General features: G+C 41.9%; 1 protein-coding gene across 38 annotated transcripts in view; it reads right to left on the minus strand.

The window, feature by feature from the left end:
• camk2g2 (calcium/calmodulin-dependent protein kinase (CaM kinase) II gamma 2) overlaps positions 1-14,281 on the minus strand; it is a 62,018-nt gene extending 47,737 nt beyond the window's left edge. For 17 of the 38 annotated variants that reach the window (XM_047602830.1, XM_047602827.1, XM_047602822.1 and 14 more), the window contains exons 1-2: positions 14,088-14,280; positions 12,735-12,829 (exon numbers count right to left, since the gene is read on the minus strand). In XM_047602830.1, coding sequence (XP_047458786.1) covers positions 12,735-12,829; positions 14,088-14,152 — 160 coding nt within the window. In that variant the 5' untranslated portion in view covers positions 14,153-14,280. Of the gene's footprint in view, positions 1-12,734; positions 12,830-14,087 lie in introns of all 38 variants that reach the window. The other 21 variants (XM_047602850.1, XM_047602849.1, XM_047602846.1 and 18 more) reach the window with 2 other exon arrangements.
• Between the last annotated feature and the right edge of the window lie 468 nt (positions 14,282-14,749).

The raw sequence follows: 14,749 nt of genomic DNA on the forward strand, positions 1-14,749 counted from the left end.
AGTGTGGCAGAGCAGCGGGTCCTGAATAGGACTTTTATTATGAGCAGACTTTTATTATGAAAGGCTGTTTTGATTGTAACCTTGGAAGCAGACACAAACGGACCCACTGTTCTGGTGGTGTGCCAGTCAACAGGAGAACACGCTCTCGACTGCGCTGAACGAATTTAACGGAGTACGCTACAAACTGCTGTTAATGCTGCAGAGCAGATTTAAGAGATTATCAAACGATTTTAAGTTGGCCGAAAGCCTGCAGGCAGGTGTCATTTGTTACAATTAACTAGACATCACTGAGAAGGCACAGCGCTGAAAACACGGCAATAAACTCTGTGTGATCCACAGTGGGTGTGTGTGCATGTTTATGTGTGTCAGGTCAAACATCCTCCTCTTGGGAAAATAGCAGTACCCTTTAGTATAAATGGCCATAATGACAACAAAGGGTGCACAAATATTTACACAGATCACTATGTTGTGTGTGTACAAGTGTTTGTATGTGTTTCTTTGCATTTTAAAGCCAAATTAGGATGCCAGTTCGGCTCCCCGGCTACACTCGGATTGCATTTTGTAGGACGAACAGCCGGACTCACCAATGAGAGCACCAATAAAATAATGAAATATGCAAAATGTAGACACAATCATCTGTTGCCTGGATAAATAAATTTAAAGGGAGATTAGGGAGTGAATGGGAGCAAAGAGTAACGCGATGAAAGGAGCTAAATGAGGCAGAAAAGGCTGCATTTAGAAATATAAATTGACAGTATCAAAATAAATAAAACATGAGAGGCACCATAAACGGAGGGAAGTATTCACAACCCAACCCACACCTAATTTATTTGAATTTATACCAACATTAATCTACGCCTAATTAACAGCATCTTCCACCTCACTGCTTATTCCACCTTACAGTTGCAGTGTCAGTCTGGACCTTCACATTAAAAACAAAGCTGGCCTGGGCGGCGTCTTCTTTTTTTATGATTAGTGGGTCTCTAACGAGCTATCGACAGCCAGACTGTCGACTCGGTGTGTGAACGTGGATGAAACATTTAAGGATGTGATGTTAAGATTGTGTTGTCAAGTGGCTGAGTGATGTCTACCTCAAACAAATCCAGTGGTGTTTGTTTTAAATTTGTTTAAGAGACACTTTGACCTAGACGACGGAGAGCTGTTCACTGAACTTTTTTTGTCCCATGAAAAGATTAATAACAACAATGAACTGATGTTAGTAACAATCTTTGTCTATGTATCCAGTGTGTTCTCCTTCACAGATCATTACCCATTTATTAGGAGTAAAATGCACAGTCTTGTAAGCAACCAAAGCACTGACCAGAAACTGTATATTTGTCATCCACTGCCTCATACGTACATTACAATGAACTGAAAAAAAAAGGACAACAATCATCGCTTCATTTCAATGATCACATCCCAAAATGGTGTCACAGCTAGCATGCAGGTCCACACGCAATGATCACACTCTTAATTTTAGAAGCTACTTTTCTGGCCTTTGATTGTGATCTAATCTGTCTGGTATCAAGTTTTGTCTCAGAAAACGGGAAGTTCTGGCATCGATGCACTGGAAATTTTCTATGTTAAAAATGTTGTGAGGTAAAGAAGTAGAAATGAAAACCAGCTATAAGGAGACGCAAAAGGTGGAATGCACGTAGAGCATCACCACCATGACGTGACAGCACCATTGCACACGTACAGAAACACACACAGTCACACACATTATTGCCTGGATGTCTCCCATGTGTGTAGCCTGGTTTATTGCCTTCTCAGTCTTCAAACTGTTGCAATAAATAATCTCAATAAAAACCTCTCCATTTAGAGAACAGTATTATTTTTGACTTACTCACCTATAAAGTTTAATTCCTGCACCCAGCACGCAACTAAACATGAGGCTGGTGTGTGATCTTATTCAGACCCTATCTGTGCTTTACCATCACAAACAGTAAACTGTGTATTTTACAGATCCAGGATAGAAGTGATTCAGGGCAAATACCATTTTTGTCATGAACAAATTAGAGTTCAACATCTTCATATGTTTTGGTTTTGGCCAAAGAATTTAGCTCACATTTGTAAAAGAGAGAAAAACTGTCAATTTTCATATCGGAGAAGTACTGAAACAATATTTGAGGGGTTTTTTTTTGCTATAAAGAAAAACTGTTAAATGGCTATTGATTCATTTATAAACATAGAGGACACTTAAAACACACAAGGCTGTTGGGGGCATTAGAGCTAAGATGCTTTATATACAGTACAATACAGTAAAAACAGGGAAAGGATCCATATACTCCTGTCTGTTCAATATTTATTATGTGAGCAAAGCCTTCAGTCAAGGATTTTCTTCAGCCTCCATGCGTGAACAAATCTGCTGCTGCTATCAGAGGACGGTCTTACAAAGAAGACCTACTCCATGACTCACACACGCTGACATGACGACAACTGACAGAAATGGGCACGCGTGCACACACACCTGAGATTGTCTAATGTAATGTAATCCAATGAAGTGCTGGCAGACAGCCTCCCCCTCTTAAACAAACCGCAGTGATGACCACATGACATGAACAGACATGAACACAATAGGGCTGCTGCTACCACTTCTTTCCTGTTTGAAATAAGAAACCACTTGTTTTATCATTTAATTAGTTACTTGTTTTGTCTGTGGAATGTCATAAAATAAGTGAACATTATAAAATAAGTGACTGCCAATTCCTTTTATTCATTAAAAGGGACAAAGCCCAGAGACATTCAATTGTTCATTTCATACAACCCAAACAGGTTCCTTTAAAATAATGTATAACCATCCTCAAATTATTTTCTGTTATGGACAGCAGTGACTTCGTGGCCCAGTGGTTTTGAGATGCATAATATGTAACAGCCCGTCAAACGTTTGATTCTGCTTTTTCCTCCTGAATAAAGCTGAACAGGAGAAAGACGAAGCAGTCAATTGGCTGTAAAAATGCCTGGACATACCCAGCTAAGATTAAAGTACAACCGGCGACAAAGACAAACTGTGATGTCACCAGTGGCTGGACCAAAAACACGATCTTGAACCCACTACACTAACACTGCACCCGACTACAGCTAACAGCCAGCTGGCACCTACGTTCTCTGCCTGTGTGAAAGGAAATAACTGTTCATACCAGCAGGTGGCAGTGGTCAGTAGTCATCTTTCATTTGTGCATTTGAATGTTCTGATGAAATTGGTTAAAACAAATATATAATTTTCTAAAGAACTAATCATTAAGTTGTTTTTTAAGCAAACATGCTCAGATTCACTGTGGTAATAAGCTTGTCATATATATTGCTTAGCATACATATTGGATAGTTGGTTTAAATGTTTCATGGACCAAACAATAAAATAACCTGTAAAATAATAGTTAATAAAAATTAGAATGAGTTTAATTTTGTTACTTGTTGTCCAGCAGATAAAACAACTTGAACAAAAGTAACAATTTCACTCATCCCCGGTTAATGTCCAGCACTATATGGCAAATAAAAATTTTATTCAAGTTGGCTCCCACACGAAGCCATATGCCATTCGGACAGGGGGGATAATGATGAGCACATGAGAGGGAAAAGGAGGGCATCATGAATATGAGAGAAGGAGTCTTGGGAAAACACACTGAACCTCCAGACAAACGCACACTTGAAAAGAGGAAGGTTTGTATGCTACGGAAAGACCAACACCATGAACTACTCCTGCTCTTGCCTTGACCGTCTCCCTCTATTTCCATATCTACATCTCTTTCTTTCTATATACGACTCTCCTTCTCATCAAATATTCACAGTTGGTCCCATTAAACATTCACCACGCAGCGCTGCTACGTTTATCTGTCCTGCACCAATCAGTCGAAGCGAGCGCACCAGAAGCCCACCAAAAGCCTGAAAACTAAAACACACGCAACGTTTGCCTATGTGGCTTGCGCTGCGGCAGTGTTACAGAGAGAGGAGGAGATGACTAGAGGTTGGAGAGGAAGAAGTGTCAACAAACAGACAAGGAATAGAATGGTGACGGAGGGAGAATCGAGACATAAAAAACATAATCAGAAGAAAGGAAACAAAGAAAAGGAGTGTGAGGGTCCACTTCTCAACTCTTGTCCATGTTCAGTGAGAGTCGAGCAGCCTTGCATCTCAATAATTCAACAGCAGGACGAGTGCTGCCAGTCTCTCCCTCTTTTTTCCCCCCTCTCTTTCCTTGACATCACAAGCCCTTACCTAAAAACAGTGTAAAAATACACACTTCACAGTTCAACACAATACGTGACACATAATTGTAGCTAAAAATAATATGAAATGCTGTTGGGATAGATCACACCAGAAACAGTATTTCCTTTGGGTATCTACAAAGAAAACATGTTATTTGATAAAAACGTACTAATTCTCATCAATTGCCTTCATCGCTCACACTCATAACTTATTTTCCTTTTACATATGCAGCTACAATGAATGTGTTTTGGGTTCTGAGCGCTTCTAAAATGCGGATGACCTACATTCAGTAGTGCGCTTGAATGCATCCTATGTAGAAACAGCATGATGGAGCTACTGCTAACGTAAAGGGTGTTAGTGGGGCCCTCTCTTCAGGTGAGGTGTGAACATACTGTATAATAAACCCTGTGGGATAGGCTCCAGTCCCCGCACGACGCTCCAGAGGACACAGGGTTACAGAAAATGAACAAATGAATGAATGAAGGCATGAACAATATAATAAACAGTATCATCTACATATGTCTAAGTCATTGAAATAGTTGCACTTTCTGAAAGATCCTTCAGAGAGTGAACTATCTCATTCTGAGGCTCACAGTACCTGGACAAAAGATAAAGAAATGTTACCTTGATAAATTCATAGAGTTCTAAAACCCAGTGGCATCTTTGCATTGATAAGTTTTCTGGTATAAGTTAATAATAAAGTGGACTTAGCCTCCAATTAATTGTCCGCAGTTTTAATTTGATGAATACACTTTTCGAGTGTAGCTATGTGTGGATAGTTCGTCTGATGCTGATGCCGCTCGGTGGGGCACGGCCAAGATGGCCTTGGCCCACAGTGTTGTGGACTGGTGAACTGCTGCCCCTAAAGGTGCATGTGCAGTTTGGGTAATGGAGCCTGAAGTTCAGGACACCAGAGCACTTCTCATTGGCTGATTTGAAGCCAGGGGCAGGACTGCACGGGTCTTGTCTTGCTAGCTCGGCTACATTCATTCATTGCATGATGACCCGAGTTGACTATCTGGCTAGTGCGCGATTTGCGACTTTACCATTTGAGCAGAAGTTGGCAATAAAATGAGTATTCAAGCATTTCAAAACTATGTCATTCAACCAGGAGTGGTTTAAGCAGAAAACTTAACCGGGAGCTCATAAAAAGGCGCTCAGTGAGTCTAATTTATTTTTAATACAAACTGTATTGATAAAGTAGTTTACTATTTGTTTGAATTATAGTAGAATTTGAGTAATGCGTAACTGACAATACATGTGGGGCTCACGTGGGCTCCCCACAAAGCTGTTCACCTGTCTGTGTAGCTGAAATGGCTGTTTGGTTGTGGTATATTGTGTGTGGTGACTTTGTATATTGATTGCTGTGTACTGGGTGTATGCTGTTCATGCCATGTTTCTTTTCTAACTTGTACCAGCAGAAACACAGTACCACCAACTCTCTTACAGTTTCAGTGGTTGACCACTACCAGGACTGACAGACATAGAAACTGACTTTCGCAACTAACTAAGAAACAACAACTACTTTCAAACAGTAAGACCTGAGTTACTTCCATCTACATTTACTTGGAAGAAAGAAAAAAACATTCTTCATAGAAGCCACATGGATCTCTCCATATCTGTGAGTGCTCTGACAAACACTGCAGTTCAGCTTGTAATCCCTAATAGCTTATATTTGATTCAGCTGGAGAGAAAAGATTTGTACATCCATATTTGATATTTCATTTTCCTACCAAAACCAAAAGACTGGTCAATTCTGAATGTAGTTGCATCATCTTAAGGGACAAACTTACTTAATGGAATTTACCACAGCATGTGCTTCCACTGATAAAGTGAAACACCACTGGCAGATTTTCTTAAGAATTTCACCCATATATGGCTCAACTATGCAACATTTGATCACCCAGAGACAGTAGTTCATGCTAAAGTTGCTTACGGCTTCATGGTCAAACACTAATGAAAAAAAGACAATGGTCGATATCTGGTACAGGAGCTCAAAAGGCAACAAAAATATGAATGCTGGAAGATGTGACATAGAATAGCAATTCAGGCATTAGCAGGAAATACATTTTGTCTTTATAACAGGATGCTTGTCCCTCTTTTTTACACACTTTAGCTTTTTACAAAATAGATTCAAGCCTCTACACAAGAAGCACAGAAATCCTTTCTCATGTCAAAGCCACAGAACCAAGACCACTCTATCTCCCCTTCTCATCAGACTTTGCACGAAAGCATGTCCTCCACCAGTAAGGTAAAAGTGACATAAGCATAAGCATAATTAACGTGTGCTTCCTCTGATTTTTATCAGGTCGTCACACAGTTGCCTTGGGCTAACAATAATAGTAGTTATCTCCTTCTGTAAACTGATGCTAAAGTCATCACCACTTCTCTAGTGAAATATAGTATTAGCCATCACCAGCATGCAGGGGTGCAGGTACATTTACACATCTGTGTGGCCTGTTTTTCACTGAATACACATGTGTATGCAGTTTCTAGCTAGTTAGCACAAACGGGGTACTTAGTTGAGTCGAGCCATGCAATTCTTTACTGCGATTAATTGAGACACACTTGCGTGGTGCAGGCTATATTTTAATAATGACTTCATAGTAACAGCATCCTGTTGGTGAACAATTGCAAAGCTGTTACTGTGATGCAGCAAGAGTAGGAACAGTTCAGGTTGAATCAACAGTGACTTAATACAAACGTCTCTGGAAGTCAGAGTCAGGTAAATGAGTCAGAAACCTGTAACAGGAATATGGGAGTGAAACTAAATTCCAACATTCAAAAATGTAGGTGCAATAATACTGTGAGCTAAACACAGAGAGAATTTTTAAAGAGAGTTTTCTCTGCAGTCTCCAGAAAAGACACTTATACAGATGAAGCAGGAGGCAGACAGTTATTAGTGGCTGTGTCTGTAATGCAAGTTATTACAGCTTGGTATTATGTGACTAAAACAGACTGATGCTAATGGAAAAATCCAGAAAAACCAAAGATGAGGGACACACTAATGTTTTGTCTCTGCAAGAAAATCCACCTACTAGCACCTCTGAACTCACTAATTAATGCGTTTCATTTCATTTGTTCGCTTGAGCAAGCGTTCACATGCATGTGACACCACATGACCCAGACATAATCGCTGACCTCACCACCAATGTGCCCTCCCTGAGCCACAGAGAATAGGGCTTAATCCGGCCTACGCACAAACACACATGTCTCATCAGTAGAGGCGATACTCCAAAGTTTTCCAGACATCAAACCACCAGTGTTTGCACACACTAACGAGGAGTTTACAAGTAGAGATGGGACTCCATGTACAGCATGTGTTAATTAGCAGGTGTAAAGAGATCCAAAGAGAGGTAGACGACTACTGCAGTGCTGCTACTATCAGGACTCCACGTGATGGTTAACCTAGACGTATTAATGTGATGATTTAAAGAACAATTGCCTTGTGTCATCATTTCAACTATTCTATCATTGTGCAGTTATTAATTGGGAGGTGAAAACATTGTCTGATGGGAAATAAGACACTAGAGTTGAGCCGGAAACGAGTTTCCGGAAGGGATCGAGCACTTTTGCCGAGTACGAGTATTATACGAGTAATACGAGTCAATATCTGTGCTCAGATTGAATAAAAAGCCTAATTGGTTATCTGACTGTGTCTGCGTTCTGTGATAGGCGCCGCGCCGCGCCCCTTCCCTACACACATGTGTTGCTGTGTCCCGCTCTGCTCACTCTGACACCCAACAGCTCTATGTCTCTCAGGTTCACGGTCTTTTCTGTTAACATTTAGAGTTTCTTCAGCTTCAGTGTTAAAAAATGTTTAAAAAAGAAAGTTATGTTTAGTAAGAAACTCTTGTCAATTACATTTTACTTGATAATTGCAACAGCATGTGTTGTATTCATTGTTGCAAAACTTGTTCTGTAAATAGTAATAGTTGATCACGAAAGTTTGCTATCGTGATCAAAACCACAATTTCTTATCAACCCATATCAATTGCATGCTTAAAATAACATACCGGTTAAAGTCCCGCCCATTCCAACAAAACCCGACCCACTTCAGGGTTAAATCCCACCCACTTTCTGTTTAGACCCCACCCACTCCGAGTACAGTTACAGATACAGATAATTCATATGGTTACCAGATACAGATACAGATAATGCTGTACTCGCTCATCCCTATAAGACACACTAATCAGATTATCGCAATGTTATGAACATGGTCGCACTATTGAAGTTTATTAGGGGGTAATAATGAAGGCATAAATAATAATTGACTGTGTTACTTTCAAAATCAGCAAGGGGGTGTGTACTTACAACCTGGTACCGTATGTATCCATTTGATGAGGGAGCTTTCAGCAGTGATCAGGGGTGGGCACAGACATCCTGGCTGGTCTGCAGTTATACAACCTCATAAAAAACAAACTGTGATGCATTGTGTGAACAAGCCTTATTTTTTCAGCAACTGGAGCTTCAGTAGCTCATCTGTTGGATCAGACCACAAGGGCCAGCCAACACATTAATGAGCCTTAGCCTCCCATGACCCTGTTGCCAGTTCACCGCTTTTTTCTTCTTTTGACCGCTTTTGGTAAATACTGACCACTTCAGACCACGAACACCCTGCAAGAGCTGCAGTTTTGGAGATGTACCATCCATCAAAATCGAGTCCTTGACAAAGTCACTCAAATCCTCCCACTTGTCCATTTTTCCTGCTTCAACTTTGAGGACAAAAAGTTCACTTGCTACTTCATATATCTGACTCATAGACAGGTAACATAATAACGAGACAATAAGTATCATCCACTCAACCAGTGATTATCATCAGGTGGTTTTAATGTTGCGGCCAGCAATCAATGTAGTTAGATAATTATATTAAAATCTGGTAACAAAACAATGTGCATTGAGATTGCTCCAGCCCAGAATGGAAAAAATGACTGACAGTTTGCTCTTCTTAAATATAGAACATACTTGGTGCCATTTTACATGAGATGGTCACCAGAGAGGTGTTGATAAAGATAAGCTACCACAGGCTTGTGCATGATTCACAAGTATAGGGTTTTTTTTTTCGGTTTGAGGAAGTGTCTAAACCAACATGGGGGTGGGGGGGAATTCTATATCTAATTCACACTTATTTGCAAAAGCATAAGGTACACTCGTGATAATAATGTCTATACGGCTCCTGAACAAAATCCTCCTTTATGACTGTTATAATTTTCTGTTTATGTGGAAATAGTTTACATATTTGCAGTGCTGTTAAACCAGAAAGTGTTTCTAGCCCAACATCATAGAAACATGTACAGTTCCACAGTACAATAAACCAAAGCCTTCAAGCTCTAGGGATGTTCCAATCAGTATCAGGCCTGAATGATCCATTCAGGCTTTAGCCAAGTCTGATCTTTTGTAGTTATTCATTTTAGGTTTGCCATGAAGCAAAACCATAACTTCTGGTTTAATGGCAGCTGCCAAAACTTTGAGAAGAAAAAGAAGCAGAAGCAAAGTCACTTGGCTAAACATGTCTGCTATGTGGAAATACATTCCTCCAAAAATTAAGTCAGTCAGGGTATGAAGGGCGCATCGAAACAACACACTGAAAATGTTCCTCAAGACAGCGACAAATCAACAGCTTTTACGATTAATTAACAAACAAAGGAGCTAGATTTTGTGAAGTACTGTTACATAAGAACGCAATCGTCTGCAGTTTTGCACCCAATGAACTGGCAAGTAATTAATAGGTGCATGCAAATTTGGTAAAGATTAGGCCACAGCACGGGACATTACAATTCTGGCAAATTTGTATAAGTCGAGGTCCAATTACTCATAAATGTTTAGACTTGAAACTGAAATTGACAGATGAGACCACGACGCATGTTTATGACAGTTATAAGTTGAATAAAGAGGGTAGTCTGTAAACTAAACACAACAACAGTTTGAGTGATAATTGCTCTATGTGCTTTCGTCTTCCACTTCAAATCTTTGGCTAGCCTTAGGGACTGTTTACCAGCTGCCAGATCATCTGACTGCCTCTAAAATGACCTAAATTAAGAGGCCTAAACTATTCAAATAAGTTGGAATACACCAGAATGATCCTTGAGCTGACTTTCGTGTTGTATTGAAGGCAAACATGCCAGAAGCACATTTCAACTCTGATTAGGAGAACTGTGCAACCAAGCAGCGACAAATATGTACTTTCGTTTCACAATGTGAAACTTTTTACAGAGAGCCTTTGTGTGTGCATATAGTGAGGTGTGAGAACCATTAAGTAGGTGAGAAAAAAAGTGCAACTGTATTTGAGCTGCGAAAAACGAGCAGCCATGTCTATGTGTTTGTGTGATAATTGACCACGACCAACACAAACAGTCACAGCAAAATCGGCCTCTCTGCCAGACGGCCTATGGGATGAAGAGTTTCACCCCTGCTGTTGCTGGGTTACTAACTCCGGACCACTGCCAACGCAGCCCTCCACACAGCACACACACAAAATCAAATCAGCTGGTGAAAAGGGTTTTTAAGATCTCTCCTCAAATCAATCTTTTGTTTCTAGAGGCAGGACGGAGGGAGGGAGGCGATGGGAGAAAACATAAAAAGCAAAGAAAAAATGACATGGGCGGGGGCGTGTTCGAGAGAGAGGCGAGACAGAGCAATTCAGCCTGCATCCCCGGGGGAAAAGAGTAGCCCAATCAGTCCAGAACTGGCCCCGATACGTGGCTCACATCATCACTCAACCTAGTGTACTTAGACAAACATGAGGCGCACACACACACCGAGACAGGAGGAGATACAGTGGAACAAACACATGTGGTAACCACAACACAGCAAAGACAAAAGGTGCTGGGAATTAACTACACTGCAGATTAAATGCTTTGACACACACGCAGCATTAAAAGGCAGATGATGACAACAAATCAGCCAACACAGGTGGTGGCATGCTCAACATGTTGCAGTCTGCAGTGTATCCAGACACTACATTTTTTTTTTTTTACACAACAGTGTGCTCTAAAATGACCAAGGAGCAGAGTGATGGGAGTTGAGTCTTTAAGAACGATTGAAATACATTCAGTGCCACCTGTTGATCCCAATAAGTCACAGACATTTAATGAAATGAAGGATTGGCTCTATAGGTATGGACACACAAAACTGTCTGCTCAGAAGTACTGGCAAACAAGGCTGACGATAACAGCAACTGCATTGGAGAAAAAGCAACTCACCGAAAAGACTACACCCTGCGCACATCTCATTGTGTAGCAATTGTGTAGCACCAGCTCATTGTGTAACATGCACCTCCCCAGAAATGTAATTAAATGCTGCGGTGACACAGCACGAGAGTTGCGATTGGTCATTTTGGTTGTTGCATATTTCCGCTTCAGTATTATCTCTGTCTGCTTCTTCACCTCTGTGATTTTCAAACTAATTGGTTTGGATGAATAAAGAATCAGTAAGGTTAACTGAAGAAGTCTTTCAGACACAAACTGTGACTCGTGTTTGGCGAAGTTTCAGCGGAATTTAGCCAAAGTTTCGGCAAATGTCTCAGCCGCCAATGTTGGAAGCAAAGTCGGACGTGGAAAGTGAAGCAGGAGGTAGAAAAAAAAAAAAAAACAATCTGACTGGCAAAAAAGACACAGCGACATCTAGTGTTTGGGTGGGGTTGCGATTGACAAGTGCACAAGTAGAAATGTTTCACACCAGCGGAGAGTCCGTGCGCAAGGTCCTTGCGTAGCCCTGCGCGGTACTATAAATTACGTCTTAGGTCAGCTGACACACATGTTCTTCTGCTGCATGAAAGGAAATAATACCCCAAAACAGCAGGTGGCAGTACTCTGTATTAGTCATTCAAAAAAGGGATTAATAGGAAGAGCTACCACTAGCTGGGAGGCTTCATAGGTAGGATCACTTCAGTTGGTCTACAGTTTATTCATGCTAGGTGATTGTATCTTAAAAACAAGGGCACGCCAAGCAGACGGTGTAACCAGAAAAACAAAGGCTTGCCTCTATGGCCTGACCTTATGACAATAGAAAAGGTGAATAAACACTAAGCCAATGATGAATACACAAGATCAAAGCTGAACCAAAAAGTTTGTTTAAAACCTGTCCGGCTCCGGTTTCTTCATCTGTTTCGAGTTCTCTCAAGGAATTAGCTGATTGAGTACAATGTTGTCATAACCAAACCTATTAAACCAACCCATCTCATCCCACAAGCCGCTGCAACTGTAGGGATATTTTAGGATCAAGCTCTAGCTGATGTGATCCTTTGCAAGAGCTCAACGGCAACTACAACAAACCCAAAAATGGTTGCGGACGGCTGCCAAAGCCCGCTGTACCCTCTCTGTGCGGCTTAAACCGCAGCAGCTCAGCTCTGCCAAGTGGCCTCCAGCTTTTCAGGAATCTCCGCTGACAAGGATAGGACAGAGCGCCTGGCTCTCTGCTCTTAAGGAAACAAACTGACTTCACTGAGCAGCCACAGCAGCCCACTGTTGTCAGCTCTCTGTTTGCATGGATTCATGGCGCTACGCTCGGTGGCTATCTGCGGCGCTCACCTCTGGCCGAGAGCTTTTTCGTGTTGATGATTTTAGCAGCATACTCCTGGCCCGTGGACTTTTTGACGCACCGGCGGACAACGGAGAAGGCACCCCTGGAGTGGAAGAGACAGACAGATCAGCGAGGTCCACCTCAAACATAACAAACAGAAGGACCATGAACCATTAAGGCCATGCATGAGTCACACACACCTAAAAGAGAGGGGATTCGATTTTATTCATCTAGCGTCAATAACGATACAAAATGTCTCAAGACGCTTTACAAAATCTGGCCTGAAACCTCCAGAGCAAGTCTGAAGGCGGCAAGGAAAAACTCCCTTTTAACAGGAAGAAACCTTAAGCAGAACCCAGCTCATATGGAGGGACCCATCTGCCTAAGGCCAGTCGGGTAGACACAAAAGAGAGAGAACAGAAAGAGAAACCAGATAAACAAACATCTGTCATATATACATACATCTCACTAAAGCAAACATACGGAACCTGGTGATGATACACATACAAGATATAGCTGATGATGTTACATGACAGTTTGAGAATATAAGAGGCTGGAGCATTGTTCATTCATGGTAGGAAATGTTGACATGCATAATGAATAGAGTCTGGTACTGTGTGCATGAGACAGGGTCCTGGCTTCTAGTGCGTGACAAGACCCAGAGAGGAGGCTGCAGGAGATAGAATTATAGTCTCCGTTTGCATTTCTACACAGACGACTCCTTTAAATCGGTTGCTATGGGCTGTATTAGTAGGTGGAGCGGCTCTACTAGCCCGAGATTAGATGTTACAAAGTGGATATACACCACCGATAGCCTCTGCGTTTTTTAATGTGGTAGCAAAGCGTTGTTTCTCTCTGTTTTTGTTTTGTCACAGCGTCTATGGCTACACGGTACCCCTGCAGTCTGCTTAGAAATGTACAACAAACAGAGCCGAGCAGGACCCCGGAGATGCCGCCAGGCTTAAATGAGAACGAGTTTTCAACGCGTGCTACCTGCAGATACGTTGACGCGCAAGTTGCTCCTACGAGGCGGATGTTTCCCACCTTTAAGGTCGCAAATGAAGCCGTAATGGTGCCTTTAAAAGCACATTTAAGGATTAAGCAGAAGCCTCCGCGGCGCTAACATGAACCTGCCGAAAGCTTATTGTTGCACATGAGGCTGTCTTCCTTTCCCGTGTTTTTTTTTTTTTTTTTTTTTTTTGACAGCCCCTGTCAACACTGAAGTAACACGCACAATGGCAGCAGCAGCAGCAGCAGCAGAGAGGAGAAAAACGTACAAACACACACAGAGACAGACACTGAATGCAACAAGAGCAACAGCGGCAGCAGCGGAGGAGGAGGTGGTGTTGGCGGTCTCTTACTTTCCGAGTTCCTCGTACAGCTGGTATTCGTCTGTGAATCTGGTCGAGGTTACAATTGTAGCCATGTTGACTGAAGTAACGGGGAGAGCGGGGGGGATATTCGCCTCGCGCTTCAGTGGCCGCCTCGCGCAGGTCTCTGGGAGGAGAGCTCGTGAAGGCTCAGAGGGGGAAGAGAGACTCGAGCTCAGAGAGAGGAGAAGGGAGTAGGAGGGGGGAGAGAGGGGGGTAGCTGTAGTAATCGAGATCTTCTATTAAGGTGATGAGTCACTCTGTGTCGAAAGAGAGGAACTTCGAGCGTCAAATGGGCGTTACCTTTACCACATTTCTATTTGATATTTCATGCTTTGGATTAAAGCACTTCGAATATTTCTGGCACCTTGCACATCACTTAGTGAACCTCCCTCTATAGTCCCACCGTTTACCCCTGCCTGACCTTTGACGCTCTCCTCCTCCCCTGACGCATGCGGTGCCAAAGTGAAGGTAGAGGCGCAATGGAGTCAGATTCAGTGAAGTGAAAACAGGAATTAAATAAAATTTAGTTTTATATTTGGTATAAAATAAAATGCAGCTTGCATAATAACTTGCAGCAGCACTGTAATTGTAAGTCTGCAAGGAGAGGGGAAATGCAGGGCACTGGCAATTTAGGCAATACATGTGCAGGG

The sequence above is a fragment of the Mugil cephalus genome, chromosome 13 (assembly GCF_022458985.1).
Source record: "Mugil cephalus isolate CIBA_MC_2020 chromosome 13, CIBA_Mcephalus_1.1, whole genome shotgun sequence".
Classification (NCBI taxonomy): domain Eukaryota; kingdom Metazoa; phylum Chordata; class Actinopteri; order Mugiliformes; family Mugilidae; genus Mugil; species Mugil cephalus.